Raw genomic sequence first — 15,868 nt, forward strand, 5'->3', positions numbered from 1 at the left:
TTCCATCCCAAAGCCAAATCTGATTTTGGATTGGAATCCATCTGAATAGAGTAGGATCTTCATATTCATTAGGGATGCATTCTAAGAATTACTACAAGTAGAGAAAAACATGGATAAATGTGAACTCTAAATTTTCATTGGAATGTCTTGGGGGGTGGTCTCTCTAGGCATCTAGAAGTCCTCCACTTTGACTCTATTGTCAGAGTCACAGAGGAGGACCTTTACATGTCTAGAGAGACCTTTTCCCATCCCATACATGAGTAAGTGAAGTCTTGTGAAGTTGATGGTTGTACAAATCAATTTCCTCAAAACCCATCTGGAACTAAGAATCCATTATGCTCTCCAATGCCCTCCTAAAAAATGGAAGGTTAGAGACTATGTGGCAGTTGTCCAGGATCAGAATACGTTTCTTTAGCAAAGGCTGTCTTGCTACCTCTTTTGGGTCACAAGAGATCAAAGCCTTCTCTCCCAAGAGTGTTCAATACCACCAATATTTAAGCTCCATTTCTCTTCCATAAGCTTTTAAAAGTAATAGTGGCAATAAATAAAAACCAGCCAAAAGTGAAATTATGAAGTTTTAAAAGTAGATGCAGCACATGGGCAGCATAACACATAATGTGAAGTCCTACAGCAGCATGTTGAACAAAATCTGTCGTTTTAACATGTAAAGGAGCAGAGAATTCCAAGGTGATACTTTATTATGGGTGCTATGGCACATTTGAGCCTTGTTCTATATAGTTCTATATAGTAAAACATTTGAGCTTTGTTCTATATAGTATTATTTCATTATATTCTTTTTTAAAATTTTGAACAGCTAAAACTGGGCTGTGCAGTATAACTACAGCACAAGGATAAATATAAATGTTATTATGCTAAACTTCAATAAATATTAATCCTGCGTTTCTGGACTGTGTCAACTGAAAAGTTACAATACAGGGCACAATATCTATGACCAAAATACCAAGATGCAGTTAACTTGGCAACAATAAGACACTTATTTTCTGACTTTTCCCTTCAGCCCACAATCTATCTATATATAGATAACAGTTATAAATAACACAATTCTCCTGGAGAAAAATGACAAGTGACAACATGTCTGACTTCAAAAATATTTTCTCTGTGACAACTATGAAAGGCTCGGAATGATAACATAAAAGAGACCCTTGAACACAAACACAGCTGTAGCCAACATTCCTAATATTAACCCATTTCAAGACTCGCTATATCAGAGTTAAATCCTTTGGATGGGAACATTGGCTGAAAATCTCAAACATTATGATATAATATCAACATAACAGGGAGATTATGCAAAGGGAGTATTTAAGACAGATAATGTCCCCAATTATTTAGCAAAACAAATCAACGTCATTGATTTTAAAATTCAGGAAATCATACACTGATTGTAATTCAAGACCAGTTAAGATACATTAGCTATGATTTCTCTATATTTTCTCTCCACATGAAGAATAACTACATAAAATAATATTCTTTTTATTTTATTTTCCAGTTTTATTTACCAGAATATACTAGAATGGCTACTGGTTTGGGATGTTTTGCTGTATTAATGGGGTTATTCAAATTGGCAATTTGAATAACAAACCTTATTGAACATACTGTTGAACAGAGATGTAATTATAAATATAAAGCATAATTCTTGTATATAACAAACAGCATATGAAATTATTCTTGAAGTATTACGATTAGGAACCAGATACTGCCATTCTGTCCCTTGGCACTTGAAGAATAGAGCCTTTTGTGAAATTCTGAAAATCTTTAATTAGTGGGATGAATATTTTGCTCTGTCACTAAATGTGTGCAGCCCAGACAATTCCTTATGTTAATTCCCACTGATTCATACAGAGAAAGAGTGAGTCTCCTCAAAATGGTTTTATTGTCTTTGGCTGATAACAAATGGCAGTTGTCACAATGACTGTTTATTGAATGCACATTGTTTTACCCAAGAATGAATGAGTGTTTTCTTCTTCTTTAGACACTTGGTTTAATCAATCTAACTATAAAAGAGGGTTGGACAAAGTCCATTGCTTCTCCATAAATAGCTGGAAGTGACTGAAACAGATGCTGCTTACCAGACATTACATTTTTTGTCTTTATTTTGATGGCTGAAAGAATCCCCAAAATCCCTAGACAAAAGGGAAAAGCTTGCACACTGTCGTGAAATCTGGCTCAGAAGAACAACAGCTGGAGACTGGGTGATCGAAAGGGGAAGTTGCACCAAGCATAATTTTAAAATGTGAGAGAGGATGAAGCCTGCATGAAGTAAGCCAGCAACCGGCTGGGCTAATGGGACCCAGTGTGAAGCAGAATAGAAATAGAAATGAATGAGAAAACAGCATGGGTGATGGGTAGCAAAATAACTGGCAAATGAAAGATGATGGTGTGCAGAGGTAAGCAGGAAAACAGCTGACACAAATAGGAACCTATCAGAGGAAGAGGAGGGTGGCGACAGTAATGAAGAAAGGGGAAGTTCACTTTCTGTTATGACTGACATATAGGGAAGGAAATAACTAAATGCAGATGTCTGAGGAATTCTGCTTCAAAATCTTGGGGAAGAAGAAAAGCTTTTGCACCTCCGTACCACCAAAACATTTCCAAGATAGAACTCAGTCCTTTGCAACTTCTCGCTGTAAGTTCTGTGTAATGTAATGCATCTGAACAGGCTTCAAGCAGCAATAAACAATAATATATTCCCTGGTGAAGAGTTCCTCTTTGTTTAAAATCTATTAGAAGTTGGCCTGGGGAACCAGGAACACTGTACTTGGATGGATGTAAAACATACACAAAGAATAAGGCCAAGGCCGTGCTCTCTTGCTATACTACAGTTTGGGCAAAGGGAATCATGAAATTCCTTCAATGTCCAAAGTATTTCCTGGAGGGGTATCATAAATTTATATGAGCGGCAGAGGGGAGAAGAGAGTGCATGCATGCATGCTGTGTGCCTTCAAGTTGTTTCCGACTTACGATGACTCTAAAGCAGCAATTCCCAAAGTGTGTGTATATTCCCCCCTGGGAGCAGTGGGAGGTTCCAGGTGAGCAGTAAGAAAAGAGTGGGTCAGTAGGTGGGCAGTGAGGGAAAAGGGGGGCAGCAAGGGGACCTTAAGTCTAAATACCGATGTGCAAGAAAGACAAGGACCATGGTGGGGATGAGGGTTGCATGAAACTTCTTTTCAGGGTCCTCAAAAAACCACCACACAGCCTCGCTGATCATTTTGTGTGGTGTTGTCTCCCACTCTTTGCGTGACCATGTGAGCTCACTCCCTTACTGGTGTCTTTCACTAGTAGTGGCAATTGGGAAACTCGTGTGAGGCTTGGGCACAGAACATCGCTTCTGTGGCTCAGAGCATGACCATTTTGGGACAGACTGGAGCAAAGAGTTAGAGTACATGGTGGTGGGGAAGAAATGGCAGCAAAAAGGAGCTTTGACATTTGGGACCCTGATTAAGCTTTATGAGCTTTGCTGGGAGTTGGTTGACAGACTGGAGTTATACTGCTCCTCCTGCTTTCTTTCATTAGGTGGAGTAAGTGAAGAGGTTGCAGAAGAAACCATTTTTGTGTGGGACAGTGGCCACTTGAAGCTGTGTGGGGAAGACATGTCTTCTACTCTGAGATCATTTCTAAAGAACGGTGTATGAATAAAATTAATAATAATAATAATAATAAGTCTCTGGGGAAGGGGTGTCTGTGCTCAATTATTGGAAAGTGGTGTGGGCTAGAAAGGAAGAGATTTTAACTATAGAGTGGCTCCTGTAGTTAAAATCTCTCCCTTTCTGGCCCACACCTGTCTCCAGTCCAGAGGATCTGGCCTCTGTAAACCCCCTGCACATACGTGGGCTGTGCATTTCTCTGCCCTGATGAAGGATCGAGAGTCCCTCCTCTCTAGAGGGAAGCTTCTCCCTTACACCTGGTCACCCTGGGAGCAGCAACTGAGCAGCTGCCTGAACAGCAACCAAGAGGCTTCTTGTCCACATTGGCCTTTGCTGCAAAGCTGGCATGGGTAAGAGGATTCTCGGTTGCTGCTCCCAGGATGACAGGGCGAAAAGGGAGCAGCAACAGAGCCACCAGTCAAATAGCAACCAAAAAGACTCTCACCTCTGCCAGCCTTTGCTGTGAGACCAGAATAAGCAAGAAGCTTCTCAGTTGCTGCCCAACCAGCTGCAGAGACCACGAAGAAGAACCCAGTGGGTTTCATGGCCAAGCAGCGAATCAACCCCTAGGCACCAGTCATAGTTGAATGGTTAAACCACTACACCATACTGTCTCTATTACTGTATAATTTGACTTTAAGCTTACTGTAGCCAAATGTAAAGATAGGTTTTTTCTGTAGGGAAGGAAAGGTGAGGAATAATAAATATATTCAACATTAATATTTGGGAATCAGTCAGGATCATGTGCACAAGCTACAGTCTTGGCTCAGCTTGTACGTAGCAAGACTGGTAGAACAAGCAAGTTTGGCTGAATTTAAACTGAGACATGAGGAAGCAAAATATGATGAAATCTTTATCCCCATCAAGTTAAGTGAGGCTTTCCGCTTGAGATGAGTTAAAATTTATAATTGACTGTACACACCACATACACTGAGACACTGCGCAATAATCCACATGTCAACACTGCACAGCTTTTGTAATTCACAATACTTCCTTGGGTATGCTATGCCTCAGGACATTTGTTGCTATTTGGATGCAGAGAGCATCAGAACAATATGCAATGCAACAAGAGAAGTAGAATTTTCGTCTACAATAGGATTTTATTAGAATCACCTGTCAACATCACTCCTCCCACCAGTGTAAGAATAATTGATGCAGCCTTAATGCACTTGCTCACTAAATAGTAATTAGCTGCCTATGCCACACTCTCAGCAGGCCTTCCCCTAAACATATTCTCTACCCATGGATTTAACCAGTGCTAACCCCCTAGAGCAGTGGTTCTCAGACTTTTTATCCTTGTGACCCCATTTCCATCTACATCTGGATGTCAATCCCCCCACACACACTCAACACAATATACTAATAAAAATACTTTGTTTGTTTAATGTGTGTGTTTTAGTTTACACATACATAAATGCATATTTTAACATTTTATAAGATATAACATTGTTGAAATTACAACAGTTTTATTTAAATACTTTACACGGGTACATTTTCCACATACAGTCTCCCAGAAACTTACACACACCAATGCTCACATAAATGTACACACTCAGTCGTGCTTTCTTTCTTTCATTCCCATACATACTCATTTATTCTCTCACACACAGTCACACAAAAACAGTCATTCTCTTGTATACACAAATGCATAGGTGAGTATGTAAAAAAGAATGAAGAGTGTGACTTAGTGTGTGTGTGTGTGTGTGTGTGTGTGTGTGAGAGAGAGAGAGAGAGAGAGAGAGAGAGAGAGAGAGAGGGAGAGGGAGAGAGCATTACTGTGCGTGTGTAAGACAAAGTCACTCACAACCCAAGCAAGGTACTGAGGGGGATGATAGAATTAATTTCTGTGTGACTGTGAAAGAGAAAGAGTTTCAGAGTGTGCATGTGTGCTAAAGAATTAGCATGAGAGAGAGAGAGAATGTGTGTGTGTGTGTGTGTGTGTGTGTGTGTGTGTGAGAGAGAGAGAGAGAGAGAGAGAGAGAGAGAGAGAGAGAGAATCAGTGTCTGTGAGGGAAGGAGAAAGATCATGATTTGAATGTGTGTGAAAGAATTAATTGGATAAGAAGGCATGAGGGAGAAAGCAAGCAAGAAAAAATGTGCAGCTGAACATGTCTGTGTACATGTGAGCAAGAAACAGGCTTGTGAAAGTCACAAACAAAGAGATAAAGGAATAGTTTGGCAGCCATGCACCTAGGGATCACTTCACTGAGTGGTCATGCTTGTTGAGGCTGCAGCAGCATCTTGTCCTGAGAAAGAGGGCAGTGATGGGATAGGTGGTGGAAGAAAAAGCAGCAGCTTGGAATAATGGGCCCTGCCAGAGACCAATGAGCCTCCCCTGTTCTCATTCTCTCCCTTCTCATGCAGAAATGGCTGCTTTAGTACCCTCCTCCTATTTCTCTTCTCCCTTCAGGAGAGAAAAGGTTTGAGGGGAGGAGGGGAGAGGGAGGAATGAGGGCCTCCAAGCCCCCCTTGAGCAACTCTCACATCCCCCAAATGGTCCTGCCCCCCAGTTTGAGAACCACTACCTTAGAGATTACTACTGACTATAACCCTGTTTGCATCAATATTGGTGTCTATAAACATAAATAGAGCAAGCTTCACTTCTGACCTCTAAGAATGATGATTCTTTAATTATCTAAAGTACAGTACTTGAGACAACAGCAAGATGTGCAGACAAGTCATTGCAATCAACTATGCCATCTGGGTTTTTTTGCCCAAACACATAAAAAACCAGCAAGAAGCAACTTGGTTTTCCCCAGAACACCTCGAATACACACACACACACGCAAAAGGATCTCCAGTTTTGTAGGCAACAAACTAGCTCAAAATGGTAACTGGAAGCAGCACAATGCACAGCCCATGAGGAAACAAACGAGAAAACTGACCCCAGCACTGGCCCTTGTCCCTCCATGCAGTTGCCCACCACCGGGCTGTAGTGCCTATTTTAAACAAATTTTAAAACAAATCCCAATTTTCAAGAGCTATAATTCACTGTAATCCAGATCTATTCTATAACAAGAATTAACAACTTGTGGTCCTCCAGTTGTTATCTGACTGCATCTCCCATCAACAATATCCAACACAGTAAGTACTGTACACTTGCTGGTGTAATTTTATGATTCTTGACATACACAAATGGAAGATATTATGATACCATAGCATAGTATGTATACGTTTTTAGAGAAAATTGCAAGCAGGATGATGTACTACAGCCAGCTCCTGCTCAATAGTTCTTTGGTGTAAAAAACCCATCCATATGGATTTAATATTCCAAGGTAATGTTTTCCACATGCATTTTTTTACCAGAATCACTAAAAAAAATGGAAGAACCTCACGTGTGCAATATTATGAGCCACTGGCAGATGGTCAGAAGTATAATCACAAAACAACTACTTTATCACTCATTTTTAAAAAGCTGCATCATAATCTGCAACATGACTTTTGCCTTACCTCAAGCACTGGTCCCGCTCCAAGAATGATTTGTTCGACTCCACTAGCAAATCCTTTTTGGCTAAGAGCAGTGAGGTGATGAATCAAGAAGTTTGTGCTCTGCGTTTTCCCAGACCCACTTTCTCCAGAAATGACAATGCACTGGTTCTTCCGACGTAGAAGCATAGCATGGTATGCTACATCAGCCACTGCATAAATGTGGGGCTCCAACTTCCCTAGTTGATGATTATCATACATTTTGACATATTTGGGGTTGTAAATGGGGAGAAATTTAAATGGATTAATAACGATTAGTATGCTCCCAACATATGTGTAAATTTTTTCCTGCTTAAAGCGATTTCTAAGGTTTTCCAAGAGCGTCCTTTCATTTAGATCTGGCAAAGCACACAGGTCATCATAATCTTTGTACTGTGGCTGAGGAAGGAAGCCACGTTCCATCATCCTGCGTCGCTCTTCTGTCACTCGCAACCAGGACTGAAGGCTGGCATAATGTATTGACCCATCGAGATTCTTCTCCCTTAGAAGAAAGCGGTAATCCTCTCCACTCAAACGATTCTCTAGTGCCATACGAGGCCACAACATCATGCGCTGGACAGGACAGTCTGTGGGGTTGAGGATCCATTCTTCCCCACCAAACTCCTTCACCTCTGCCAAGACGTAGCATTTTGTTTTGTCCAGCTGAAGCTTGTTGATCAGAGAGTCTATCACCTCAGCAGCAGTGGAAGTTTTTCGTGCAATAACAGGACAATAGATGGTCCCTTCAGCAATGCTCCCAGGATATATATGTAGTGTATGTTCACTGTCTTCAAAGCGTCTTCTTCCTCCAACATCATTTCCACTCATATTGGACTTCTTCCCATCAGTAACAGCAACCCATCTTTGGAATAGCAGAATATGTGATCATGGTATCATCACTGCAAGAAATACAAAAATACTTTAGACACACAATATTTAAGGAATAAATTTCCCCCAACACCAAAACAGTCTAACTACAAGTATAAGAAACTGCAGGATCAATGTTTAAATTCAGATATACTCTTAATAGTCACTTTTTGCTTGGAAGTATGAGCACTCAAGTGTTCCAAGACCACCTCTCAAATGCTTTTTCTACTCAAACATTTTTATACATTCATTGTAAAAGCATGCATAAGCCCATCTTGCTTAAGAGGTCATTTATTTTCATAATAGTCAATGAAAAAGAAAAAGTTACCATTCCATCGTCCACCAGCTTTCACCTCACACACATAATTTATTATTACAAAGACAGTTATCAAGAACAGCTATAAGTGACAGGAAGGAAGGTTTTGCTAAAAGTCAAAGAAAATTGCCCCCCAACTCCAATAGGCAATGAGACTTAAGATGATTTTCTAGCAAGCTCCTAATTACTGTAAATCAGGATTAATTATTTTATACCTTTACCCTCTCTATTGCTTTGGGACCATATTAAATTTGTAGAACAAGTACATGTTTGCGAGTTAAGGGAACCAAATGCAGCAAGAGAATGGCCTCAGTGTATCAAGTTTATCTTATTCTCTGAAGTTAAACAAGTACAGTATGTGGCAAGCCAGTTTCTAGACAGAAGCCCATCTCAGAGTCTGATGTAGACAATTCTGTTCTATTTAAGAAGATTCAACGGTAATGAATACAAGTGAAACACTCAAATAGCTACTGAGATTACCTTCATTTTTAAGACATATGCTTTTCATTTGTGTAACTCGCAAATTCTGCAATTTGAAACAACAGTTAAAAGTATATTTGTAAATAATGAAGATTCTGCTAACTGCAATTCAGCTCTTTCAAATTCAGGAGCTTATGAACAGGCTATACTTATTTTAGATTCCTAATGTGGGTTAAGTGTTGTTGTGTCACATATTTTATTACAATCATGATCCAGAGAGTCATTCATGCTTTAAGAGACCTCAATGTAAGCCACCCATATAATTCAATACTGCCTTTCTTCTGGTAATTCCTAATTGATAAGGATGAACAAGATGACATTCTTCCTTAATTACTAGAAGCACAAACTGGCATGTATTTATTTGCTGTCAAAAAACAAAAAAGCTCAAGGCCTTTTTATTTAAAAGTGATTTTAAATATTTTTCAGACCTTTGCTTTTAAGCAAATCAGGTTTAAAATCAAAGTTAAGGCTCTCTTAGATCTGCTCAAACTCCACAAAGCCAGGAAATTGGAAGCCCAAGTTGATCCATTAACAGATGCGCCAAAGATATTTTGTAATGTCACAAATTGTACTTGCTTACAACTTATCCTCCATGTGCTCACACTTTGCTTTCCTCTTTCACACCCAAAGGCAGATGGAGAGAATGAGATGCCTTAAACAATAAAAAAATGCTCCCAGTCATCCTGCTCATGTATTGCCTTATGAAGCACCTGAGCCTTATTAGAACAGTTGCTAGAACAGTTAGATGAATCCTCCTGCCAAAGGAATTGCACAGCCATTTGTTGGTTACATTAATAGGTAGCACAATGACTTTAAAAAGTGTGAAGTCTTTTTACGTACTTCACTATCCTTATGCTGTCTCAGCATAGAAGAGGTTTTTATGTGGCACTATAGGAAGACTAAGTCTTCTTATTCTGGATTTTAAATTGCAGTATGAAAGAGAGAAAATATTGATACTGTACTACAGTACAGTACAGCATTGTTTAAGGCATCCCATTCTCTCCGTCTACATTTGAGTCCACTAGCAGGCATGTTGAAAAACACTTTGCTGTGGAACTTGAGATATAGGGTAGGGATAAAACAAGTCACGTTAAATAGTATTGCAGTAGGGAAAAGTGATAAACAGGTGTTAAGCACACTTTTCCAGCTTGTTGTTTTGTGCCTTCGAGTCATTTCTAACTTATAACGATCCTAAGGGGATCCTAAGGCAAACCTATCATGGGGTTTTCTTGGCAAGATTTGTTCAGAGGAGGTTAGCCCTTGCTTTCCTCTAAGGCTGAGAGAGTGTGACCTGCTCAAGGTCTTTTCCAACTACTTTGCTTCAAATGGCATCTTTCTAACACCATTTCTCAAGAGAAAAGATGCAAGGGCTAAGCTCCTTGAGCTCATTTTGCTAACTAAATATTCTATTTAATATCCCCATGACCATGTTTTAGAGAAAGACACACACACACAGCTACAAATTCAAAGGAAATAAATTCAGCAATCAGTTAATGTTCAAAATCAATACACTCCCTGCACTTACACTGAAAAGAAATCTGTTTTAAAATCTATGAAACAGATTTGTAAAATGTGGGCATATTTTATTATTATCATAAGTCACAGTAGTACCAGGAAACATGGCTACAAGTGCCTCACACATCACTAACTACAGGAAAAGAGATTCCATCTAAACATTAGTAAGAACTTCCTGATGGTAAGAGCCGTTCGAGAGTGGAATATGCTGCCTTAGAGAGGAGTGGAGTCTCCTTCTTTGGAGGTTCTTAAACAGAGGCTGGATGGTCAACCTGTCAAGAGTGTTCTGATTGTGAGTTCCTGCATGGCAGGGGGTTGGATCAGGGAGTCTTTGGGGCCTCTTTCAATTCTGTGATTCTATGATTCTATGAACTCTTAGCTTCAATTAGATCATGGACGATAAATTTCAATTAATATTTCAGCAGGTGTCATTTTAATAAGGACTCATACACTGAAGCTTATAATGAGGGTATCTTATCAGTGAACCCCACATAAATGGATGCTCTAATGTATGTCCTCAGTGTGAACTCAGACAAAAGTTTCAATAAGACAGATCACCAACTGGCAATCTCTTAGACTGGCCTCTTTCCTAGGTGATCTTGTCTGGACTGTCAGGTACCAGGCATCCACTTCCTTTGCTGAAACAGACATCATAAAGTACTTGGAAATGCACTACTTGCTCTGTTACTGGAGGGAAGGAATGAGAAACAGGGAAGTAGCCAGCTGGCCAGCTTCACAAAATAGAAAATCTTGTCAACCAATTCCTTGTTACCTTCTCAAAGATGCCCATCAAATTGTGCTGACAAGTAGGGTTTGGCATTGATAAAACCAATATTAACAGCACTTAGGAAACACCTAAATGCATTGTCAGGCAAACATCCAATTCAATTTTAAATGCTCCAAGTGATTTCAAATTATTGTTGCCCAATAAAGGATATAGCTCTTTATAATGCTGTTTTGGTGACAAAAGAAAACCAGCTCTAGTCTGATTATTTATACTTCAGTTTTGACAGAATTATTTCCTCTGTGGGTCACCTAGTTATATAAGGGTGATTCATCCTCAGGAACAATGCTTATGTTTGGGTAACAAATTACTCTTTGCTAGAACTCCACACATACATCCCACCTCACAAAACAGCATCTCTGAGAACAATCATAAGAGTGCCTTGCTCTCTGTAGGTATCAGGTATACATGAAGAAGATTAGTGTGCCTGCTATTATTTTTAACATATAAGAACAAACAGAAACAATTCCTGAAAGCCATTTGGCAAAAAAGAGTTATTATAGAGACCTATGATTGCCAACTGACTGCCAAAAAACATACATCTCACCTTTATTATACATGTAAAACACGACTGTATGCATTAGAGGGGCCTGGTGTCCCAAAGATGAAATAATTAAGAGATAAAGGAGCATTAAAAATGAAAAAACATTCATGCTGTCACAAGCTGAGGAAATTGCTCTAACATTCCATTCATTGCCTCACTAGCTCCTAGTACAGATGGAAAGTATACAGTATAAATGTTCTCAGGACATAGTGATCACTATGAAAATGGATGCAGTTTATACCAGTTCTGTAATGTTTCTGAGAATGAAAACATACTCTGGCTTTCAGAAAACAGTGCAAGATGGTTTCAGTGTGGTTTGTATTGTTTCATTTGGGATTTTAATAAATTGTAGTGATATAACCTCCTATCTTGCAGATCTGAGATCTGCAAACTCAAAAATCCATGGAGAGGTGACCTCCGCTATTTTCAATGGGGTGTACATGCAACCCTTTCAAGCCTATGGGGCTTGAATATGTGCAAGCCTCCGTTTTCATGGGGGGGGGGTGTTTCTGAAATGGATCCCCCATGAAAATGGAGTGCCATTTGTATTGGTGTGTCCTGAATACTTGTTAGGGACAGAGGGCTTTGACCAAGAATCTTCCTCATGGATTCACCTCTACTTTGCAATAACAGACTTGCAGCATGAGATTCATGTATATGCATGCATGTGTGTGCGCACATGTACATGTCAATTAAAGTAATTTCTGACCTATGGCAACCCTAAAGCAAACCTATCACAGGGCTTTCTTGGCAAGATTTGTTCAGAGGAGGTTTGCCTATGCCTTCCTCTGAGGCTGAGAGAATGTGACATGTCCCTGGTCACTTAGTGGATTTCTAAGGCTGAGCGGGGAATTCAAACCCTGGTCTCCCAGATTCATAGTCCAATGCTCAAATCATTGCACCACACTGTATTGACCTCCAAAGCTTGCATTTAAAAAAAAATGCTTGCTGACTTTGAGGGAAGCATGCAGTCTTTTCCCCTGAATGCTGCCTTTTTATGGTTTGAGCCAAATTCCTGCTCTCTGTTGCTGTTGCTTACTTTTCTGCAAATAGTTGAAATATGTTTTGACATCACACATCCCTACCAACAAATTAGTTGAAAATTCACTCTTGAGCCACTCAAGAAAGAACTGTCATTATGCACATACAAATGCTTAGTCTCTTGTTTAAAGCTTAAAATAACCGTGGAAGACTTGAAAGCTACATTCTATCAATACTTCTGGGTTAAAGATTTCAAATGCTCAGTTCTTTGTAAAAACACCGCAAACCATGTAAAGACATTTTGCAACATTGTGAACCATTGAAAACTTTTATCAAGCTAAGCATCCTTAAAGAACACTCTCACACTAATTAACTAAAACATAATTCTTTCTTTTTATGATACAAGAGATTAGATATCCTAACTCTGATCAGAGATAAAAGGATACTTCCTGTGCTATATTTATACCAATATAGTGTACCCACATTTGGAAGTCATTCATGAAATACAGAGAGACTTAATGTACTCACTGTAGTGACTATCTTGCTTGTTCAGTCCAGCAAATAATAGCAGCACCATTAATACACTGTCAGTGAACAATGCAGGGAGTTTATTCCCTGTTGTTGTTGTTTTTTAAAGAGCTCTGACATAGCAAGCGAGATGAAAGAGAAGGCTTTTTCCTCACAAAAGTGATAATCTCTCAGTGACATTCTGGAAAGACTATATCAGAGGCAGAATGTATGTATCAGAAGGTGGCTTGCCGATTACATTCTAATATGGATAGCAACGTCTCATATTATTCCATAGTGGCACATGACAGATGTCCACACACATATTGCCACCACTGAATGATATTGGGTGTGACCATGTGCTTTTTTTGCACTCTGCTGGGCCACCCAGAACCAAACCTCTGCAGATAGGATGGTTCCCCATTTTCACCATTTTGTATCCTCAAAATTATGAAGCAAAGAAAGAAAGAAAGCCAAACAATCTTTATGTCTTTGTAAGTTCCAAACGCTATGCAGGCAACACATACAACTTGCCAGACGTTACACTAGCCAACTGTGATAACTTGCTTCATTTTCAGTGGTGTCAAATCCCATTATGTGTCCAAATGACTTATAACCTCAACATATTTGGCAGAGAGGAATTCAACTCCACATTACTACACAGAGGGGAAAAAAGATAGGATGACATGTTAGGATTATATAGTGAAAAATATTTATACTTCCAACATTTGTTTAGTTCTTAGCTTTAATGTTTTTGTTGTAGCAGCATTCAGTTTCTGGCTATCGAATGGAAACTTGGATTTCTAAGACGGTTATGTATGATTCATAATGCTGAGCAAGAAATATTGTGAACATATTGAAAGATTACCCAACTGTAGTCAAAGTATTTACGACCAGATTCAACAAAAGGAATGTCTCCAACTTCCACTTAAGGAACAAATCAATAAAAAAGTGGCTTTGTGAAGCAAAGATACCAGCCAAATTGTTTTGCTAATCCTGGTACTTATTAAAAAGCAATCTATAAATGCCCAAATGGACAATGCACAGCAATACTATTAATCAATAATACACTGAATAAATGTGTCATACACTGTTTTTAAAAAATAAGCAAAATGTGAAGCTATGTGCATATTCTTTTTGGAAATCATGTTCTCTGTGTCTCATGAGGCAGAATTGCTCTTAAAGTTCAAGAGTTTAATTGGCCCTCCCCCGACTTATTCCACAAGAAGGTATATTCTATTTGTGAGATGAGGCAAGATCTCCCTACTGCAGTTCTTCAGAGGGTCTGCTCCTCCTGCTGAATAAATTACTCTAAATAAATTAAAGAAGAAGATGGAGCAATTCTAATCAGAATTGTGAAGTCAAAGGCTTTCATGGCCAGCATCTATATTTTTTGTGGGTATTTTGGGCTATGTGGCCATGTTCTGGAACCTCAGGAGTAAACTCTTCTAGAACATAGCCATAGCCTGAAAAACTCACAAAAACTAATCAGAACTTCTGACAGCCTACCCTAAATAGTTACTCTCCAGATATGTTGGACTACCATTCCCATTATCATTAGCTAACATGGTTATAGTTCAAGAACTGTGAAGGTAACCAAGTTAGGTGAAGGGTAACCTACTAAGCAAGTTAAACTGCTTTAATTTCAAAGTCTTAAGCACTGTGTTGCTAGTCTATTTGGGATTTCTCTACAAACTGGATGTCTTCTCCAAATAAATGTGCTTTAGAGAAGGAGCACACTTCTTAAAAGCTTCAAGTAATGTTATTACCCTGCTACCTTGCAAGAAAGCTTATGGTGAAGTCTACTAGTACCCTGTTGAAATCTCAAAAAGATCCACTCATCATATTATGGAGGAGGATCTTAAGTGGATGGATCCAAAACCTCCCACCTCTGATGCCAGTGCACACACAGTTTTTCCTTTTCTGTTCGCTCCACTAAGCATCCTTGGTTTGAGAAGATGATTCCAAATATAAAGCAATGGCTGTTCACAACATGACATTTGTGAGAATAACCTTAATATGAAACCATTCCACAGCAGTGTAAGATATAATTTTTGGAAACAGGGTGATATTTTTCTTGCTACAGACATAAATCAACAAGGCAGTTTAGATCACAGTTCCAAACATCTGCACTCCAAAACATCTTCAGTTAGTTAACAGGTAAGAAAAGAGGGATGGAAGGAAACTGAAGTCAATGAAGTGGTGTAAGTGACAATTCTATTTTAGGTGGCATAAGCATAACCTCCAACAATTTTACAGTGGACTCTTCCCACCCGCAGGGATTTAGTTCCACTACCACCACTGACAGGAAAAGACACAGATGCTCAAGCCTCCTATTATTCAATGGATGGTAATGTGTGCATGTCTGCATCAATGTGTCCACATGCACATGCCACCACTGAATGATATGGGGCATGGCAATCCACAGGCAGTTAAATTCACAAATCACTAGGCCCACCAGGCCTAAGGTATAAAGTTACATATGTTAAAATGCATTGTCCCTCATTGTAATCACAACCCATACTGTGACACCAAAACACTACAGTTTACCATCAAGACTGCCAGAGTCAAATTTGTTCACGGGTATCAGGAGAATATACTTACTGCTCCTACATAAATTCTGCTACTTATAGCTCTGGAACACATGAAAAGGTAATAGTGAAAAGTAACTAAATGACATGAAAATTTAGTGGCTCAATCTTTGTCTCTTCCTTCAGGCAAAACAAACATTCTGAAAATGTGTGGAT

The 15,868-nt window shown here is 39.2% G+C and overlaps 1 protein-coding gene across 11 annotated transcripts in view; it reads right to left on the reverse strand.

Moving 5' to 3' along the window:
- MYO9A (myosin IXA) overlaps positions 1-15,868 on the reverse strand; it is a 132,646-nt gene that overhangs the window by 93,162 nt on the left and 23,616 nt on the right. For all 11 annotated transcript variants that reach the window (XM_089538894.1, XM_089538896.1, XM_089538901.1 and 8 more), the window contains exon 2: positions 7,113-8,026. In XM_089538894.1, the coding sequence (XP_089395020.1) occupies positions 7,113-7,955 (843 nt within the window). In that variant the 5' untranslated portion in view covers positions 7,956-8,026. The remainder of the gene's footprint in view (positions 1-7,112; positions 8,027-15,868) is intronic.

The sequence above is a fragment of the Sceloporus occidentalis genome, unplaced genomic scaffold (assembly GCF_023333645.1).
Source record: "Sceloporus occidentalis isolate IW3139 unplaced genomic scaffold, rSceOcc1.0.p SCAF_9, whole genome shotgun sequence".
In the NCBI taxonomy this organism is placed as follows: Eukaryota; Metazoa; Chordata; class Lepidosauria; order Squamata; family Phrynosomatidae; genus Sceloporus; species Sceloporus occidentalis.